The following is a 22,092-nucleotide window of genomic DNA, read 5'->3' on the forward strand; positions in this document are numbered from 1 at the left end:
TGGACATATTTGGGTAGCCTTCACACCAAAGAGAATGGGGAAAGAGTCACATCTAAAAAGACAGGAATCGCCTGACCAGGTGGTGGCGTAGTGGATAGAGCGTCAGACTGGGATGTGGAAGGACCCAGGTTCGAGACCCCGAGGTCACCAGCTTGAGCGCGGGCTCATCTGGCTTGAGCAAAAAGTTCAACAGTTTGGACCCAAGGTCACTGGCTCCAGCAAGGGGTTACTCGGTCTGCTGAAGGCCCGCGGTCAAGGCACATATGAGAAAGCAATCAATGAACAACTAAGAAGTCGCAACGTGCAATAAAAAACTAATGATTGATGCTTCTCATCTCTCTGTTCCTGTCTGTCTGTCCCTGTCTGTCTCTGCCTCTGTAAAAAAAAAAATGAAAAAAAAATAAAAAATAAATAAAAAGACAGGAATCATGATGCCTTCAGATTCCTCAACAGCAACACTAGGAGATGGACAACAAGTGAAAGTTGCTTTCAAAATTCTAAAGGAACTTTTTTAACCTAGATTTCTATACCCAAACTAATGATAGTCAAACTATCATTAAAATGGGTTGGTTTAATAGATGTTTCATGAATCAGATTCTTAAGAAATATACTGTGCTAAATTGAATTTCCTCTTCTTCCCTTTTAGCCTTAGAGATGAAAATAAGAAATGGCAACATCCCAGAAAACAGAGGAAAATTAAATATTAAAGAAAAGGAATAATTCACAAACCAAAATATTCCTGAATTAATCAAAGTCCTTAGTATCTTGGATTGTATCTGAAGTTTTATGATAGCAATTTGGAAAGTGATGCTTCACCTTGTATTGCCCAGAGTTCTCTTTCAGTTCAGAACAGAATATTTATTCACAATATATAAATAGTTAAAATATTTTTATTTCACAGAGGACTCAGAAAAATTAATTTTCTATTTATAAGGATTTAAAAAGCTTGAGTTCATCAAAACAAAAAATTTTTTAGTCCTTATTTCTAAAATGAGGTTCTGAGACTTAAAATCTGATGTGTTCTTCAGTGTAAAAGCTTGGTCTCCTCTGTGTGTTGACAGATAGTTGGACCTCACTGGGGAGGCTGTGCTGTTTGAAGAGTGGCACTGCTGCCAGGCCACTTGGGAGCTCTCATCCACAGACTCCAGGCTCTTCTGTTTCAGCCCCTGCCCAGTGAATGAATTAGGTCGGGAAATGACCACAGAAGGGAAGAACAGAACCTTCAGAGCTTGTTTATACAGTCAGTAAAGTTGCTTGGCAGCTAACAACAGAAAATACAGCAAGCCAAAGCTATATTGATTGAGATTTTTCTCAGAGCAGTTCAACTGTCCACTTTTCACAAAGATACAGCCTAAAAACTTTTTACTTTTCTATTTCAATAATTATCAAGGCAAACAATAAATATTAAAGGTAAACTTAAAGTTGAAAATTCCAATGGGAAATATGATCTCATTTAATCACATTCAGTGTATATTTCCTATTCCCATGTCCACTGAGTACCCACATCTACTTCTCAGCCCCATTGAGTATCAGTTTATTAGTTCTCTGGCACTTTTTCCTTCGTAAATGTCAGGGTGCCTGGCTGGTTTTCTTTCCCTCTGTGGTCTGACCTGCTCCTCTTCCCTCAAGGTATAGAATACATGTCACCTCTTGTAGAGTTTTTCCTGTCCTTTGCCCCCAGCCTACCTCCACCCAGGAGAATTCTTGCTCCTCCAGGTGAGTGTCCTGAGAATGTGGGAGAATGGGATGCCATGTGTTTGCCCTTGTAATGAGAAAAAAAGAGAGCATGGCCCAGTGTGAGAAAGGAGGTATGGTAGCACTTGAAACTGGTCTGCCTAGTTTTGGATTCCTGCTGTGCCACTTTATGTGACCTTGGGCAACTAATTTAACCTCTGTACCATAGTTTCTGCTTCTGTCATTTGGGATCATAATAATACCTGCCTCATAGATTATTATAAGAATTAAAAATTATATGTGTATGTATATATATATTTAGCCTGTCCTGTGGTGGTGCAGTGGATAAAGCATCAACCTGGAAAGGTTAGGTTGCTGGTTCGAAACCCTGGGCTTGCCTGGTCAAGGCACATATGAGAAGCAACTATGAGTTGATGCTTCCCACTTCTCTTCCCACTCCCCTTTTCTCTCTCTTTAAAATCAACAAATAAAACCTTAAAAAATAAATAAATAAAAGTAATATATATTTAAAGTACAATATAACAGTGGTTAAGTACATGTACTCTGGAGCCAGTTCCTGTGTTTGAATGCTTGCTATGTTACTCAAGCAAGTTTTCTGTTCCTCAGATGCTTCATCTGAAAAGTAGGGTAAAAAAGTATCTACTATGTTCTCAAGGTAAAACAAAAAGTACCTGCTGTTAGATTTGTTGAAAGAATTACACTATTTAAAATATATAAAATATGGAGGCCAGTGTCAGCAAATAGTAAAACACTATTTAAGTATATTAAGTGTGATATTAAAAAGCTTAGATAAGGGTCTGTCATAGTATGCACTCAAGAAATAATTGGTTTTACAGGGAATTCCCTTTTTTTTTTTTTTAAACAACATTCTGTAAATGGAAAGAAGAAAGGATCATACTTTTAAAGAGAGGAAAGCATATTAAAGCCACAGTATGACCACTCCCTCCCACGAGAATAATTAAAATGAAAATGGCAATTAGTACAGCCACTTTGAAAAACTGACAGTATCTATTCAGGCTAAACTTACACATATTTTTTTAAGATTTTACTTACTGATTTTTTAGACAGAAGAGAGAGTTGTCAAGAAATATCAAGTCATATTTGCTTCACTTTAGTTGTTCATTGCTTGCTTGATGTATGTGCCCTGACCAGGCAGCCTAGGCTTTCGAACCAGCAACCTCAGCATTCCAGGTCAATGCTTTATCCCCTGCGCCACCACAGGCCAGGCCACACATATTTTTAATCCAGCAAATTTATTCCTAGATGCATATACACACAACAGAAATGTATGCTTATGTGTACCAAAAGACATGTAGCAAGAATAGTGAGGTAACAAAGAACTTAATAGCCAAAAACTGGAAGCAGCTTGTATAAATTGCATGTTTATCAAATGGAAAAAGAATGGATGAATTACAATAATATCTGTTTATTATACAAATATAATTTGCAAAAGAAGGCAAATAGAAACCTTTTTCTTTTAAAGTTCAAAAGTGGCAAACCAATTCAAGGAGTTTGAAGTCAGAGTAGTGGCGACCCTTTGGCAGGAGAACTAATAGTGACTAGAGTGGAGCCCAAGAGTGCTTCTGGAGTTCTGTTGCGTGATCTAATTTGATGGTTACATATGTGAATTTTGTTCATGAAAATTCATTCAATTGTATATTTATGATTTGTGCATTTGTATCTATTGTGTATATTAAGCTTTAATTGAAATTTTTATATTAAATCAGAAAGCTTGAGAACTTCAGAAATGATAGTTCACTTTTTCCACTTGCCAATCTCCTTCTAGAATTAAAGATTTCATACTTGTAAAAAATGTAGGTGCTGCTTGATCAGATGGTTGCACAGTAAATAGAGCATCAACCTGGGACGCTGAGGACCCACGTTCAAAACCCCAAGGTTGCTGGCTTGAGCACAGACTCACCAGCTTGAGCACAGGGTCACCAGCTTGAGCATGGGTACATGGACATGATCCCATGGTCGCTGGCTTGAGCCCAAGGTGACTAGCTTGGCTGGACACCCCCCCCCCCATCAAGGCACATATGAGAAGCAATCATTAAACAACTAAAGTGCCACAACTAATGAGTTGATGCTTCTCATCTCTCTCCCTTCCTATCTATTTGTCTCTGTTTTTGTCTCTGTCTCTCTCATTAAACAACAACAACAAAAAAGTGTAGGTGCTCATTACAATGCTGGAAAATAATCTGCTTCTAACCTTTTCCTAAATTATGTCTTCAGGGCTGTCAGAAAAAGTAGCTTGGGCAACATATTTCAGAGTATTCAGTAGTTTTCATTTACCCTGTCATGTCACATTCAGTATTACAGATTACAGGGACTGCATACAGGGGTGGGCAAATGTAGGTTTACAGTTATGAATTTGTGAAAAAAATTATTATTCATTATTGCTTTATTTTCCATACAAACAACTGTAACTCTGCCTTTGTCCACCCATATATAAATTATATATAAAACTGGTTTGAAGCTGGACTCAGTCTTTTTAACTTTGCTGGAGTGCTACATTGACATCTGCAGACTTGAGCTGGTTGGTGCTTTTTTTTTTTTTTTTAATTTATTTTATTTTATTTTATTTTATTTTACAGAGACAGAGAGAGGGATAGACAGGGACAGACAGACAGGAACAGAGAGATGAGAAGCATCAATTATTAGTTTTTCATTGCGTGTTGTGACACCTTAGTTGTTCATTGATTGCTTTCTCATACGTGCCTTGACCGCGGGCCTTCAGCAGACCGAGTAACCCCTCGCTCAAGCTGGTGACCTCGGGGTCTCGAACCTGGGTCTTCCACATTCCAGTCCGACGCTCCATCCACTGCGCCACTGCCTGGTCAGGCTGGTTGGTGCTTTTAAAATTTCATTGAGGAGAGTTTTTTATGTGATCCAGTTGTGAGATGGAAGAGGCAAGTTTGAAGGTGCTTGATACGCACTCATTGTAATGAACACCCATGCTTATTGCTTCAGTGTCCATAATGCTGTTTTTTTAGTAACTTAGTGAGTTTCTTCTTTGGCAGGAATATGTTTTGTTTAGTCTGCATTGTGCCCAGATTGGTGATTGCAAACCTTACACTTTCGCAGAACATTGCTTCATGGCTCTTTTCTGCTATTTTTATATCACATGAATCATTGCACATTTAAGCCATCTGCAAGGCCTGAATGGAATGAGATAAAAGCTACCATCACTCAGATTGACACTTGAAAAGCTGGTATTCATTTGGAGTTTAGTCCTGATTATCCTTTATATTTTAAAGTCTCAAACTTCATTTTGTGATGGTTGCTAATATCTCTAAGCTAAAAGTATGTCTGATTCACAGTTTCTTTTAGTTGAACATTAGGTCAAAGGGAGGAGATTTGCTCTGTGTTACCCAGAAGAATCTTAGGGACTCAGTTCTAATCCTACTGAGATAATAAGAACAACAGGTTCCACTCCTGTTTTAAAAGTATGTTAGTTTTAATTAGCTCAGCAAGCCATCCGGTTTGGCATGCACATCATAGTGAATAGTAAAAACATAAGGTTCTGAAATTGCCAAATGAATACCTCAGAACAAATGTTTTTTGAATGCTTAGAGTATATACCACACCTATTAGATATTTGTCAAAAGTTTTTCTCAACATAACAACCTTTTTAAGGATTTTATTGGGGAAAACATTTAGATGAATGCAAGCCTGGGATGCTGCAGAGGAGATTCATGATTAAAAATGTACCCTTGCCTGACTGGTGGTGACGCAATAGATAGAGCATGACCTGGGACGCTGAGGTCCCAGGTTCAAAACCCCAAGGTTGCCAGCATGAGTGCAGGCTCATAGACATGATCCCACGGTTGCTGGTTTGAGGTGCAAGGTCACTGGCTTGAGGTCCAGGTCGCTGTCTTGAGCCCAGGGTCACTGACTCTGCTGGAGCCCCTCCCCCCAAGGCACGTATGAGAAGCAATCAGTTAACAACTGAAAGTGTCACAACTACAAGTTGATGCTTATCTCTCTCCCAGTCTGTCTGTCTGTGTCTCTCCCGCTGAAAAAAAATATTGCACCCTCACACACTTATTATAGCTATATACAAATCTGTCATTTATAAGTGTGTAGTAGATTAGTCAGGCTGCCTCAAAGCCTTTCCAGACAGATTTTCTCAATGCAGCTTTGCCCTGGGCTGTGGAAGGTTGGCTTCTGTGCTAAGGTTAGCTGGGATTGTATGAATTAGGTAAAGAACAGATTGCTTTCAGAGTAAGAAGCTTCTTCAGTTTTAAGTAAAGTGGCCATTGGCACCAAGTGTATCCTTTTCATAAATAATACAATACTTTGGTAAGCCAGTAGTTATAAACTCGAGAACTAATAGAATAAAATACAAAAATATTCCCTTATTTCCTGAAATGATAGACCAAAAATGCATTGATTTTCACAACTAATACGACAGACTTTCCATTTTCAAACAGGAAGATCACAAAAATAAAACTCTGCTAAGCATCTAAGAATGATGATACTGTTTTTTGATATCTTCAGTTATCCTAATGTATATCTCCATGTGATCTTGGGCAAATCTCTTTGTGTTTCTGTTTCTCCCATTTTACTAATATATGTACATTGTCCAAAATACCTAAATTTTGTTTGTAAACTATAGCGTTTTGAGCATAAATAACATCTTTGTTTGCTTGTTTGTTTTTTTACTCATAGAAGGGACAACTATAATTTTTGCTTAAAGACAGTTTGAAAGTGATTGGGGTAGGGGAGGACTATATTTTACATGATTCTTTTGAAGTAATTGTAATTATTTTTTATTTACTGTTTATTTCTTTGTTTAGCAGACAGAAGGGGGTGCACAGACAGACGGCCAGCAGTCACAGACACAAAGTAGTGAAAATTCAGAGAGTAAATCTACCCCTAAACGGCTGCATGTTTCTAATATTCCTTTCCGCTTCCGAGACCCTGACCTCCGGCAGATGTTTGGGGTAAGTCTCTGAAATCCTTTTGTGGGTTTACAATTAAAATATAACTTAATCTACCAGGTGTGTTCTTATAGTCTTTAGTATTTTAGAATAAAACTATGAATAGATTGACAGAGACTCTGGGGTAAATCAGTGTTTTTATTAGAAACTTTTCCTATCACCTGATTACTAGACATCAGCCTTACAAATTCCTACATAAATAAGGTGATCATTTGCTTGGGACATAAGACTTTCAGTGTTAAAGTAAAGATAAGATAGTAATCCCTACCTTTTCAGAGTGTTACGAATTAAATGAAATAATATCTGTAAAAATAGGTAGTACCTGTGGTTTTTTACTTCTTTGCTTTTAATTCAACAGTTACGAGCAATATCTAAAATCAGGTATAGGGGGTTAATTTGCTAACTCTGCTGTGTTCTTCCAGCTGTTTAATTCTTTCTGAAATCACTGTCATGAAAACAGGGTAAGGGCAAAGGTTTAAGTTCCTGGAAAGTGAATGGGTGCTGAGAATCTTTTTCTGGGCTTATGTGTTTCCAGTTTTAATTTGAGCAAACTCTTAACTTGAATTAGGACTAAAATAATTGGGTTTTTAACAGTTTTGTTAGTATCACAACCTGGTTTTTTTCAGAAAAGCAAATCCCCTTTCTTAAGTCTTGGTTGGCCACTTCATAGTGTCAAGACCCTGGAGCAGTTTTCAGTTATGTAGAGCCGATTACCTAGACATATGTAGCACACCGAAGGCAAGGCCAGGGTTGAGATTTAATGACGTTTTTTAAGAACTTGAAGCAAGCTTTACACAGAAAATGGTAGCCAGCTGGTCTCCGAAAAGGAGCAGCAGCAGATATAAAGGGCAGCATAAAGAATATAGGTTACCCCTGGCTGGATAGCTTGGTTAGTTAGAGCATCATCGCAAGCACAGAGGTTGTTAATTTGGTCCCCGGTCAGGGCGCATACAGGAGCAGATAGATGTTCCTGTCTCTCTCTCCCTCTCTAAAATCAAGACAATAAATATCTTTTTAAAAAAAAAGAAGAAGAAGAAGAATACAGGTTGCATTTAAGAAGAAACTTGCTGGGAGTATATATTACTAGGTTTCCTACTGAATTATCAGAGATAATAAGGATTTTTAATCTGGAGCTCTGTGAAATGGAGTGCATTTTCATATCAGAAGTGTGTGGTCCATTGAAGATCGGCTTAGGCCACTTACCAGTGACTTCTTGAAATGTATTATACCCTTTCCATAAGGTACTAAGTGCAAAAAAATTAAATTTCTGTGCAAGGGGTACCTGTTTGCTCTGTCTTCTTCCGCCTGCTCAGTACCTATTACTTAGAAGGATGTTGCATTGGGAAAGAGCAGGAATTTCTTGCTCATTCTGTTAGCTCTGTAAACTTGACAAATAGCTTCCTTTAGCCTCATTTTTTTAACCATAAAAGGAAAGCAGTCCTTACTCTAGAAGGATGCTATAGGGATGCATTAAAAAATGTAATAGAAAACAAACTCTAAAGCACCATACAAATCTTCATTTTATAGAATAGGTATGGGGAAAAAAGAAAATGCCCTTCTACCTAAAATAACATGTTCTTCTTTCCTTGGTTTTTCTAATGTTTTATTAAGTGATAAAACAAGAAGCATGATTTCTGTTTGGCTCTTTTCATTTTTAATTTTTATGGATTTCTTAAAGTCTGATTTGAAATCCAAGTGAAATAGATAGTTGCATATATTAGTTCAGTATTCAGAGTTCAGTACTCAGAAGTGTGAGCTAAAAGAATGTCTGGAAAATTACTGGACATCCCTTCAATGTAGTTTATCCAAGTATTGATTAGGCAGCAGTTTTGTTACTCTATATCCATCTTCTCAAAATAATTACTGTTTTGTGTATGTTCTTCTAGTCAGCTATTAGCTACCTAACAATAGAGTTTTTTAGGCTTTTTGGTTTAGCTTTGTTTGATTTTCCAAATGTTAAAATATTTAATTACGAAACAAAGTTACTATTTAAAATATTCTTGATGATATCTAGTATAGAAAAATTACAGTGGTAAATAGGCTCGAATATAATGTCCATGAATGTTTAAATATACTGGAAAATAACATGTATCCTGTAGTAATAACATATATAAATATTTACTGACTTGGAAAGCTGTTCATAGTATCTTAAGTTAAAATAAAATAAAAGTATATGTGGCAGTATTTCCTTAATGCTACAAGCCTAAGGAAGAGCCAGGAAGGCTGTATACCAGAACTAGAGTGGGGTTGCAGGTGATACTCACTTTCTGCTTCCCCTTTTCCTTTTTATTTTTCTATATTATAATTTTACAGTGAACACGATTTACTTCCATAAATTAAAGAAATAAATAAGGGGAAGCAAAATAACCTTCAAATCTTTCTACTTAGGCCTTAATTCTTTTGTATTTTTTTGAAGTTGGAAATGGGGAGGCAGTCAGATAGATTCCCGCATGTGCCCAGCCGGGATCCACCTGGCATGCCTACCAGGGGCGATGCTCTGTTGCAACCAGAGCCATTCTAGCACCTGAGGCAGAGGCCATAGAGCCATCCTCAGCGCCCAGGCCAACTTTGCTCCAATGGAGCCTTGGCTGCAGGAGGGGAAGAGAGTAACAGAGAGGAAGCAGAGGGGGAGGGATGGAGAAGCAGATGGGCGCTTCTCCTGTGTGCCCTGGCCGGGAATCAAACCCGGGACTCCTGCATGCCAGGCTGATGCTCTACCACTGAGCCAACCGGCCAGGGCTTAGGTCTTAATTCTTTTTTTTTTTTTAATTTTATTTATTTACTTATTTTTTACAGAGACAGAGAGTGAGTCAGAGAGAGGAATAGACAGGGACAGACAGACAGGAACAGAGAGAGATGAGAAGCATCAATCATTAGTTTTTCATTGTGTGTTGCAACACCTTAGTTGTTCATTGATTGCTTTCTCATATGTGCCTTGACTGCGGGCCTTCAGCAGACTGAGTAACCCCTTGCTGGAGCCAGCGACCTTGGGTTCAAGCTGGTGGGCTTTTGCTCAAACCAGATGAGCCCGCGCTCAAGCTGGTAAGCTCGGGGTCTCGAACCTGGGTCTTCCGCATCCCAGTTCGACGCTCTATCCACTGCGCCACCGCCTAGTCAGGCAGGTCTTAACTCTTAAAAGTGAGACTTTTGGCTCTGGCCAGTTGGTACAGTGGACAGGCTGTCAGCCCGGCCTATCAACATCTCAGGTTTGATCCCCAGTCAGGGCACACAGGAGAAGTGACCATCTGCTTCTCTCTCCCCTCCCTCTCCCTCCTCCTATAGCTAGTGGCTCTATTGGTTCTAGCATGGCCATGGGCGCTGCGGCTATATCACTTGGTACAAGTGTGTCAGCCTCAGGCGTGAAAAATAGTTCAGTACTTAAGCATCGGCCCCAGAGAGGGTTGCCAGATGGATCCTAGTTGGGGTGCATGCATGAATTTGTCTATCTCCCCTCCTCTCACTTAAAAAAAGGGGGAAAAAATTGAGACATTTAAAAAATTAGAGATGTAGTGGGGAAAATCCCTAGTTCTTGCTCATGTGAAGAAGCATGTGATAGGGTAACTCTTTGAATATGTTCTGAAAACAGCTTCTACCATACAGAGGTAGGTAATACCCGAGTAAGTGAATTGAAGAAGGAGTGGAAAAGGAGAAATTATCAGCTCAGTGATGAGGAAAATTAGAAACTGGTATCAGGACCTACCAACAAATAGAAACATGGATGTTAAGTAGATAGTTTAAAAGGAAATAAAACTGATTTGGGGGGCGGGGGGTTGTATGTTTGTTTTTCAGAAGAAAGTGAAGTATGTGGATAAAAAGCTGGCCATAAACAAATTTTCTTATTTTTGTCTCTGCAGCAATTTGGCAAAATCCTAGATGTAGAAATAATCTTTAATGAACGTGGCTCTAAGGTAAGTTCCATTTCAGCATTAAGCTTGCTTGTTTTCTTTTGGTTCTGTTTTATTCTAAATAGTAAGTAATTAGAGAAGTTAGGCTGTTTTTCAAGCCTGCGCAAAGTACCCCTAGCTATCTAGCTTGGATTAGATGATCTCTAAAAATAAGCTGCCACATGGCCAAACTTTATCTTAATACTTAAATTGGAAGAGTGATGATTTAGAAGCAAGAGAAGTTTGAGGGGAGAATGGCGGGGAGGAAGACAGGACATAGGAGAAACCAGTTCTTCATCAGACTTCAATTTGCCCTAAGCTTCTTATATTAAAGGAAAGAAGAGGAGACTGAAGAAAGTGAAATTCTATGAGAATTCTATTCTGAATTTTCTCAGGACAATTCAGCTTTTAAAAATCAAACTTTAAAATGACAAACCTAGAACAAATTGACTGTTTCAGTTGTTCAGTTGACTTGCTCTCTCTCTTTTTTGACAAGGCTTCAATAACAGAGAGTATAGGGACTCAGGAATTCACTAGGAACTGGTTTCCCCCTTTGAGATAACCCAGCGAGGCAAGCTACAGAATGTAGTCACTTTAGTGACAAGTACAGTGAGTGTTTTTACATCAAAACGAAAGAAGTAACAACAGTGTGCGATTTGATATGTGTTCCATGCAAGAACTGACATTTTTAATTAAAACTTATTTTCCCTTAATATATGATTTTCTATTAACTTCTCAATCTGTAGAATTTAGAATTTTAAACAACAAAATAAGCAGCGATGCATTTTAGGAATGAGTGAATGATAAAGTCTTACAATGGCATCATGAGAAAAAGATTTAATGAACTGAATTTCAGAAAGTTTTATTTGGAAGTCTTCTTTTTTCTCAACAACTTTTTCCTCAACAAATCAAATACACCCCACAGACACAATCAGCTGTGGCCAAGCTGTATCAGTATTTACCTTGCTGTATTCAGTTCTACTTGCATTTCTGGGTAAGGTCAGTTTTTTAAATTTTCATTTAGTTAGCTCTACTGAACTTTGACAATAGCCCCTGCCTGGCTATGTTTAAATCTCTAAAAATGTAATATGAGAAAACTCATTTACAGTATTTGTTTTGTTTAACTTAGTATTTATCTCTCTCCAATTTCTTATTCCAAGTCATCATCCTTTGGGAATTAATAACACGTATCTGCTGCCCCCACCTGTTCTAATACAAATGTATGTACTGTCTAATGCTCCTGATCATTATTCCCTTCCTTTGTAGAATGCATCAGCACTAAAAGTGTTTAATTCTGACCATAATAATTATTTGTTAATATTAAAGAGGTAATTATATTCTAAGTTTCCAGTTTTCAATTAAAACAAAAAAGATTATTATGCCTATACAGAACTTTCTCCAGCATTCACTTGGTAAGTATTGTTAAAGTGGGATTGATTCAAACTAGAACCAGTAAAACTGTTTTATGCTTGTAATTTCCTCACAATGGATTTCTGATTTCTTTGTCGTATAGTTTGCTTTTATTTTTTGTGACCTTTTTTGATACAAGGTGAAAAACTGACAATGGTTTAGAGATGAGAAGCACATGAATATAAAATAAATATGTAAAGATTATTGACTACACTGTTTACCTAAAGTAGCAGTTTAAATGTTTTTGGTTAAGTGTGCACTAGAAGTATCCTTCACAAGACTAACAACTGAAAGCCCAGTATAATTTCATCTGGCATTGAGGACTTGCTCCTACTAAGAAAATAATTTGATTGAATTCTTTGAAGCAAAGGAAATTGATCTTTCTTAAGGCTTCTTTCATTGACTTCAAGGATTCTTAAATTTACCCAATTCAGTGGCTTCTCCCTTGTAATTTTCATTTTAAATGGCACAGCCTTCCTTTTCTCTTAGGGGACTATAAAAGCCTATGCTGCTCCTCCCAGCTAATGCTGTGTCCTCACTGCCCCTTTCCCTTTGGGCTGCTGAAAGCAGACAGCCTAGTACTCTTAATTGGTCAATGTTTTTAAAAAGCACAGAATTCAGGATTGTCTTAAATCTGCCTTCAAGAACTGATACAAAACCTGTCTTCACCCTTCTTAACCATTATCTAAAGTTGTTTGCTGGAACGGGTTCCTCTGCAACTGTTTTGGGGCTCATTAATAGAGATTTGTTTTGAAGTCAAACCTTAGATACCTCTTCTGAAATCCACCTAAGATAAATTAACCAGTATTTTTCTTTTTGTAGATGTTTAGTTTCTCATATCTAATAATGTTTGGGGCTTACTATACAATTACAACCTGTCCTGAGGGGAACTGGAGAAAAGGAAATTTATGTGGTCCTATTGTTTAGTTAAGAGTTGTTGTTTTTGCCTGACCAGGCAGTGGCACAGTGGATAGAGCGTCGGACTGGGATGTGGAGGACCCAGGTTTGAGACCCCGAGGTCACCAGCTTGAGCACAGGCTCATCTGGTTGGAGCAAGGCTCACCAGCTTGAGCCCAAGGTCGCTGGCTCGAGCAAGGGGTCACTCGGTCTGCCGTAGCCCCCTGGTCAAGGCACATATGAGAAATCAATCAGTGAACAACTAAGGAGCCACAACAAAGAATTGATGTTTCTCATCTCTCACCCTATCTGTCCCTCTGACTCTCTGTCTCTGCCACACACAAAAAGAGAGTTGTTGTTTTAAGAGTGCTTTTCTGTACAAAAAAATAAATAGCTTTATTGAATTTTTTTGAAGCAGCAATGGAAAAACTAGTCACGAATTAATTCTGAGATAAATGATGCTTACATGTAAAGCAGTATTTAACCAAATGGCTGCAAAACAAAAAGCAACTCGTTAGCATGTCTTATTTTTGTAAGACTCCTCTGAAAATTTTAAGTGGACACACTTACTCTGGGGTGCCCATTCCTCCCCTGCCTGCCAATAGGAATTCCTATTGTACCTTGCCTGCAAAGAGGAATTCCTATTCTCCAGGAAGTAATTATTTCTTTGTTACTGTTTTCCTTTTTTCTCCTTTGACCTTAATACTCTACATTTGGTTTACTTAAATTATGGAATGAATATGTATCATTTACATGCATACATATGAACACTATATATTTAAATTATTTCATGCCATTAAAAAAAAATCTTTTTACTCCCCACTCCTTTATATAAACATAAAAATCAGCTGTACTTAATTTTCTGTGATTACTGAAACAAAAATAAACTATCTTTTTGAAAATGTTCAGTTAGGATATAGGATGAAAAATGGTATCCCTGCCCAAAAATTAACTAATGCACTCAAACAGAATCTAGAAAAGGATCATGCAGATTTTTGATTCTTCAGATTTCACTAGTCATGACAAAGTATTAATAGAAACAAGTAGATCTAGGTAAAGGGGCCATATGTCCTGGTTTATCTAGGATAGTCCCAATTTATACCTGTTGTCTTAGCATAATTATTACCAATGTCCCTTTTTTCCTTGAAGTTCCAGTTTGAACACTAAGTTATATTACCACTCTCCTTATAGATCCTTTGAGTAACAATTTTTAAAAGCACCCTTTTAAAAATGATTATAAAAGGAAAACTTGATGTTCAATGAGAAGTAAAAAAAAAAAAAAACATCTAGCTCATTAAAGAGAATATTATCTGCCCTGGCTGATTGGCTCTGTGGTAGAGTGTCAGACCAGTGTGTGGAAGCCCTGGGTTCGATTTCCGGCCAGAGCACACAGGAGAAGCGCCCATCTGCTTCTCCACTCCACCCTTCCCCCTCTTCTCTCTCTCTCTCTCTCTCTCTCTCTCTCTCTCTCTCTCTCTCTCTCTCTCTCGTCCTCTCCTGCAGCCAAGGCTCCATTGGAGCAAAGTTGGCCCCGGCTCTGAGGATGGCTCCATGGCCTCCACCTCAAGTGCTAGAATGGCTCAGATTACAGTGGAGCAATGCCCCAGAGGGGCTGAGCATCGCCCCCTGGTGGGCATACCTGTTGGATCCCGCTGGGGTGCATGCGGGAGTCTGTCTGTCTGCGCCACACTCCCCCAGCTTCTCACTTCGGAAAAATACAAAAAAAAGAGAGAGAGAATATTATCATGTATTTACTTCCAGTCTTTAGTCTCACCTAGAATCTTAAACAGAACTCTAAATAAGGGTCACCCAGACAACCCTAGTACTCTGGACCTTGCATTCTCTGCTAGGCACTTTTAGTGTCATGAGAACTTGTTGCTTTTCTAAGTTTATCCCATTATGAAATTTAGATTTTCCACCATCCTGTTCATTGTCACCCAGCCCCATAACAAATTGTGATAATTATTAAGCTTATTAAATAAAGAAATATGTGGAATCTAATACTTATATTTTTTATAAAGTTTTTTCAACATACTTTTGGTATAGTTGTTACCTGGAAGGATAGGTATGTATCATTATTATAAATACTGAATGTGTAGCTTTTCTTCAGACGGTGCCAATAATAAGTTGACTAAAGGACTAGAGAATAGAGCACAGCAACAATTACTGAGATGTCTAGCAGATTTTTAGTTGATGTTATTGTCTCAGGTGGATTTCTGGAATGAGGGGGATCTGGGTTTGGATTAGGCTTAAGTTTAGGCTAGAGTTGGGGAAGATAAAACCTCTGTTTCCATTCTTTAGACAGAAGTAATGTGCTTTAATTTCTCACCTGTTTTCCTGCCTTTCGTTTTCATGAAAAGGGGAATTATTTATTTCTTTTAAAATATGGTCTTTGAAACAGCACGAAGTCGGTTTTTATGATTTTCCAGTAAAATTTGATAAGTAATGCTGAGGTGAAATATTTCTCATTATACTGTACTTAAAAGTGAATTAACAATGCATGTATTTCCAAAGGGCTTAGTTTATTTTCTTTTGTTACCATTTTATGAGTTTTAGTTTTATTTTTCTTTTATTTATTTTTTAATTTCTGTGTTCTGGCCATACCCAGGAGAACCGTCTGCTTTTGATTTCTCCCTAAAAAGTTACATGGTAAATTTTCTTTCTCATTCTTCTGAGATGGAAAAACTCAAAGATTATACAAATAAAAAATACTTTTACAATGCTTATCCTATTGCTTGTTATTTATTGCAGTCTGAGGCCAGACTAAAAAGGTGACAGTTATTCGGCTCCTATATGCCCTTGATGATGTCAAGTCAGGCGATAAAATTTTTGTCACACTCGGAAGAAGCTTTAGTCACAACTGATAAATACACCATTCCTTGGTTTCCAAAAGACAGCTGAGATAGCTGCCAATCACCAGTGTTACACTTTGGGAAATGAGAACCTTGGGTAAGAGTATGAATCATGTAGACCTGCATTGTCCAGTGCAGTGGCCGTATTAAACCTTGGAAATGAGGCAAGTCTAAATTGAGATGTGCTCTAAGTGTAAAATGCTCATAAATTTTAAAGAAAAGAATGTCAAACATCTTACTAATGTTTTTATATTGATGCCAATTTGAAATTATAATGTTACATGCTATTGAATTAAATAAACTATATTATTAAAATTAATTTTACCTAGTTTTACTTTTTTAATGTGGCTAGTAGAAAATTTTAGGTTATATGGATCGTGTTCTATTTCTATCTGATAGTGCTGGTATTGATAGACATCAACATCATTTTTAAATTAAAAGTTTACTTTTTTCAGTTTTTTACCTTCTTACATAACCTTATATATTTATTTACTCTTGTTAAAAGTTTGAGATGAACCTGGTTGGGTAGCTCAGTTGGTTAGAGCATTGTCCTGATACACCAAGGTTGAAGGTTCTATCCCTGGTCAAGGCATATACAAGAAGCAACCAATGAATGCATGAATAAGTTGAACAACAAATCAATGTCTCTCTCTCTCTTTCTCTCTTTCTCCCTATCTCTCTAAAATAAATGAAATGTTTAAAAAAGAGTTTGAGATTAAATTTTAGTTTGAAGTTATTCAAACTGATTATTTTGTTTCCCTGTTTGATACATTAAATGTTTATTTTGAAGCTCATCTAAGGAAAATGTGTTAGGATTAGACAATTTTATTTTTCAAAGAAAGAGATGTGAGTGGCCAAACTTAATGTGAATTAAATTTTTAAGAAAACACATAATTTCATGTAGGCGTATTTTTCTATTAGTAACTTTGTAAGCCTGAATGATCTGTGAATATCCTTAGCTCAATTCCTGGCATATTTTCAAAAATTGTCATTAAAGAACGTTGTACATTAAAACAAATGTGCTGGCTTTACTTGAATTAATAATCTTGAAACCAAATTGTAAATATGATAGATAAGTTAGCATTAAATTGAGTCAATGGAAAATTACCTGTTTGAAGTTTCAATATGAGAGAAAAGTATTTTAATACCAATACTGTAAAAAAAGTGCTAGTTATGCTTCTCACCTTCCTAATCAGACTTTAATTCTGTGAGGTATGCATTGATTTCCTATTGCTTCTGATCAGTTTACCACTAATTTTGTGGCTCAATACCACACAGTTCTGGAGGACAAAAAAGTACAAAATGGGTCTCACTAGGATAAAATCAAAGTGTTAGAGGCCATATTTCTTCCAGTAATTTTAAGGGATAATCAAATTCCTTGCCTTTTTCAGCTTCTGAGGCAGCCCACATTTCTTGGCCTATAACCCCTTTTCAGATATGTTAAGCCAACAGTTGCTAGTCCAGTTTTTCTCAGGCTGCTACACTCTGATCCTGACTCCTGTTTCCCTCTTTCACAGATAGGCACCCTTGTGATTACATTGGGCTCACCTGGATAATCCAGGATAATCTATCTCCCTGTTTTAAGATCATTAATTTAATCACATCTGCAAAATCCCTTTTGCCATGTAAGGTAACATATTTATAGATTCTGGGGATTAGGACAATGGTGGGAGGGCATTATTCTGCCTGCCACAGGCCTATTTATCTTCACAGGAAAGAAAGAAATCCTCTTCCTCTGTTTTATGTACAGCCTCCAAAGTATCAATCAGGCCTTCCTCTTCTTACCCCAGGTAAAGACGCCCATAAACGTGGCTTTATTTCCATGTCTTTGGTATCTTGATTAGCATTTCCTTTGAAGTATAAACACTGCTTTTTTTAAAACAATTTTAAAGCATTTGAAGGTGAAATTTTGTTCCAGAATATTAAAGTCATTATTGACAAAAATCTTACAAGCAGACTTCAATGTTAAACTTAGTCATTGCAGTGTCCATGCTTGTGACATCTCCCTGTGCTCTGTTGGAACTGCATGTCACGGGTGTCCTGTCAGCACATTCCAAAATGGAAGGTCATAGAATGCATTTAGCAATTAAATTTGAGAAAGGAAATTATAAGGATTTTAAAACTAATATAGTTTAGTAAAGAAATTACTGAACTTAGATTTCAAAGCTGAATTTCTAATTTCCTCACCATTAGCTGTCAGAAGAAGCTACATGGAAGGAAGAAGGTGTGTTGATACTCTGAGCCTTGTTGATGATTGATTACTTAACCTCAGTTTGAATCAGTTTCTTTGCCTTCTAAATGAAACCAACAGATTTATCCTTTCTACCCCATGGTTGTATTTATTTATTTTTGGGTTTTTTTGTTTGTTTGTTTGTTTTTTGTATTTTTCTGAAGCTGGAAGGGGAGAGACAGTCAGACAGACCCCCGCATGCGCCCAACCGGGATCCACCTGGCACGCCCACCAGGGGCGACGCTCTGCCCACCAGGGGGCGATGCTCTGCCCCTCCGGGGTCGCTCTGCCACAACCAGAGCCACTCTAGCGCCTGGGGCAGAGGCCAAGAAGCCATCCCCAGCGCCCGGGCCATCTTTGCTCCATTGGAGCCTTGGCTGCAGGAGGGAAAGAGAGAGACAGAGAGGAAGGGGGGGGTGGAGAAGCAAATGGGCGCCTCTCCTATATGCCCTGGCCGGGAATCGAACCCGGGTCCCCCGCATGCCAGGCCGACGCTCTACCGCTGAGCCAACCGGCCAGGGCCCCCATGGTTGTATTTAAAAGACAAACATGAATGTATATGTGTAAATATAGTCATATGCTTAAATTAAAAACCTAGCTTTAGTCTGTACATAATCTGCTGTACAAGTAATAATTTATTAATTCAACCCAGGGCATAAAATGTATGAGGCTGTGACAGTCAGTTAAATTAGAGCTAATAAGGCCCTGGCTGGTTGGCTCAGCGGTAGAGCGTCGGCCTGGCGTGTGGGGGACCAGGGTTCGATTCCTGGCCAGGGCACATAGAAGAGGCGCCCATTTGCTTCTCCATCCCCCCCCTCCTTTCTCTCTAGCTCTCTCTTCCCCTCCCGCAGCCAGGGCTCCATTGGAGCAAAGATGGCCCAGGCACTGGGGATGGCTCCTTGGCCTCTTTCCCAGGCGCTAGAGTGGCTCTGGTCTGGGCAGAGCGATGCCCCTGAGGGGCAGATCATCGCCCCCTAAGGGGCAGAGTGTCGCCCCTGATGCGCGTGCCGGGTGGATCCCGGTCGGGCGCATGCGGGAGTCTGTCTGACTGTCTCTCCCCATTTTCAGCTTCAGAAAAGAAAAGAAAAAAAAAAAAAAATTAGAGCTAATAATACTAATAAATTGTGACATAAAAATTTATCACTATCTGTGTCCTCTCTTAAAAGATTTAACTTGATGCAGGATTCTTGAGAATTGGAGAACTAATTTTCTGTCTTCAGCAGATCTAGAGTAGACAACAAATTGTGTAATCAATTAGTAACTTGCCTTATATATCTTGAGTTTTCAAAGTGGCTATAACATGCTGATATCAAAATTTGATTTTCGAAATGAGTTCCCATTGATATTTGCAATACATTTACATTTTAAAGGGAAGTATTAACTAAAGTTTTCCATAATATTCTATCCCACTCAACATGCATTTAAAATTTTCTATCAGCTTAGCATTGCATGGTCTATGGTATTGGTGGTGATATCCAAATTGAAGATAGAGATGACCCATTGGTCTCCTCCATGGACTCCACCCAACCATGTAATCTTTTAGAAAGCTGAGTAATTAGATTCTTCAAAATAATGGAGTTACTTTTTTAGAATATTATTAAGCAATGCACACTGTTTCCCATCCCAGTTTAAAAGCATGTTTTGTGTGTATAGGAATGCTCATGGTATTAAGCTGTAAAGCAGAATGTGAGTGAACATAAAGGATCCCCAGTGTCCTATAGTGGAATGTTTTCAGAATGCTAGAGGGACAGTGAAGCTACAAAAAAATGAGGCCTTTCCCAGAAAATCCTAAGAATTTACCACCCTATAAATTAAATAGCTCCAGAAAAATTTATAGTTGCAGAGTGGAAAGATAGGACAAAGCACCTGGGGTGAAACTGGTATAATACTTTATGAAATAGTTGTTATAAGAATACAGTATAGTAAATCCTGCTGATGCTGAAATTAACAGCATGATAATAACCCATACATTCTTTTCAAATATGATGTTAACAATAAAGTGGGTTAATTCCCACTTGTCTCCTGTTTTGTCCGCATAATGAATTAAAGCTTCATATTTTTTATTGCAGTATCTACAATGCACAAATGAAGTAATCCTAACTCAAGTATATTGCTGTTTAATGGATACTCCTTTCCTGTTGAATAGTATGCAACTGATGTCACTAATGTAGATTTCATTTCTATTGGCTTTCTGCCTACTCCCTTTTTCTCCATAGTGTGTGGAAAATTGCTAATACATTTAGTTGCAGGTGTAAACGTTAACAAATATACAACTCAGGCAAATTTGGATAAGCAGTTTTTTGAAATTCAGCTGAACATACAGAGGTGGGCAAAAGTAAGCTTACAGTGGTTTGCTTGGAAAATAATACAGTAATTAATAAACAATACAAGAGTAAACTTTCACTTACAACTGTAAACCTACTTTTACTCACCCCTGTATTTTCACTCTGTCTGGTGGTTTAAAATTGGCACTGAGTTCTGCTTAGAGGTAGTTTCATTTGCTTAGGTGAACCTGAGTGCTTTTCTTTCCCACACCTAACACCTTCAGGAGCATACATCAAGTTTGTGTCTTACACTTTTCGGTTTTCAAAAGAATTAATGGTGAGATAAGCAAGAGGCAAAGTGAGGCTAAAATGATTAGACCTCCTAAAAATCTCATTATATAATGATTATGCTTAAATATCAGGTTTCATGTAGAAGTTACTAGGGAATAATCGATTAAATTAAGTATATTTTTTAGTATTACATAAGGGACCATGTGCATTAACAGCATGAATTGAGAAAGGTAGGCCATTTAAAAAATAATACTCAGAAAAAAAATTTTTTTAATACTGAGATTCTTGGTTGAATAATTTGACCCGAGTAACTCTATACCTGAATTTTGGTCTGGCCTCACATGCTTTATGTTTTATTTTATTATTGTTATTATTGTTAATTATATTATTATTATTATTATTACTACTACTTCTGTTCTTTTATTCTTTTATTGGATTTAATTTCCCTTTACAAAATATGCATGGTCCACAAATGTGACTTCAGGAGCATATTGCTGAGTTGTTGCTGATGTCAGTTTCATACTGTGATATTTTTTTTCTCTATTTACCAAGAGATCAGTATTTCAATATAACGATGTGCATGTTTTCCCCCCTTCTCCCGCTGCATGCAGGGATTCGGGTTCGTAACTTTCGAGAATAGTGCTGATGCAGACAGGGCCAGGGAGAAATTACACGGCACCGTGGTAGAGGGCCGTAAAATCGAGGTGCATGTCTTCAATAATTCAATTTCTGGTTTATATTTTTGTTTCTCTTTTTGTGTATTGCCTCACTTATTTCACATTTGGAACCCTGTCTTGTTTGTGTGTGTGCACACGTGTATGTGTTTGTACCTCTGTCCTTCACTTTCTTGCACTAAAATGTATAAAAGTAACACTTCTGTCCTCCTCCCCCACCTTTTTTTGTTGTTTGGGGGTTTTAATTTTGGTTTACTTGTGTGCGTGCGTGTGTGTGTGTTTCATTTACTTTTTCCCTCCAAAGTGTTCATCCTTCCGCTCTCTTGATTTTTTTCCTTTGCTTCAGTTTGCGAGACTCCAAATTCCTGTGATCAGGCCAAAATAAAACTAACTTTAAAATGTCTGTAACTATCCAATATAACATTGTGTCCTGTAATAAATCAAGGGGCCGGCCAATGCCTTCCCTCTCTTTGGAGGCCAGTTCGCCTCCATGTGGGTGTGATAAGCAAGGACTAGAAGATCATAGAGGCTGTGGGGAGGGAAGAAATAATCCAATACTCATGTGGTTTTCAAATATATTTAATGTCAAGAATTTCAGCAGTTAATGGATAGAATCCCTGGAGGGTCTGATTGCTGGTGAATGTGCTAACAAGCGCTGTGATTTTGTCAGCCCCCTGGTGTTCACTTAGGCCTTCTTCATAATGCAATGAAGGTTAACTGGCCCCTTCCCCCTTTCCCAATTTTGAAAAGTATGAAATATAAAAGCCACCATTTTGAGTAAGATGTCTGCATATTTTGCTTTTTCCCCCCTCCCTTTTCAATGGTTTAGCATTTAGGGCCCTTCACTTGACTCACTCTTTCCATGGTAACTATACACAATGCTGGCGATGGTGCCCGTTGGCGGTAAGTGAAACCATGAAGCACTAGAGAAGAAGCTTTATAAAATGTA

At 37.9% G+C, this 22,092-nt stretch overlaps 1 protein-coding gene across 20 annotated transcripts in view; it reads left to right on the top strand.

Annotated features, from left to right (window-relative positions):
- RBFOX2 (RNA binding fox-1 homolog 2) overlaps positions 1-22,092 on the top strand; it is a 326,779-nt gene that overhangs the window by 275,848 nt on the left and 28,839 nt on the right. For 10 of the 20 annotated variants that reach the window (XM_066259549.1, XM_066259587.1, XM_066259625.1 and 7 more), the window contains 3 exons: positions 6,498-6,644; positions 10,496-10,549; positions 21,081-21,173. In XM_066259549.1, the coding sequence (XP_066115646.1) occupies positions 6,498-6,644; positions 10,496-10,549; positions 21,081-21,173 (294 nt within the window). The remainder of the gene's footprint in view (positions 1-6,497; positions 6,645-10,495; positions 10,550-21,080; positions 21,174-22,092) is intronic. The other 10 variants (XM_066259568.1, XM_066259634.1, XM_066259606.1 and 7 more) reach the window with 3 other exon arrangements.

This window comes from Saccopteryx bilineata, chromosome 1, assembly GCF_036850765.1.
Source record: "Saccopteryx bilineata isolate mSacBil1 chromosome 1, mSacBil1_pri_phased_curated, whole genome shotgun sequence".
Classification (NCBI taxonomy): domain Eukaryota; kingdom Metazoa; phylum Chordata; class Mammalia; order Chiroptera; family Emballonuridae; genus Saccopteryx; species Saccopteryx bilineata.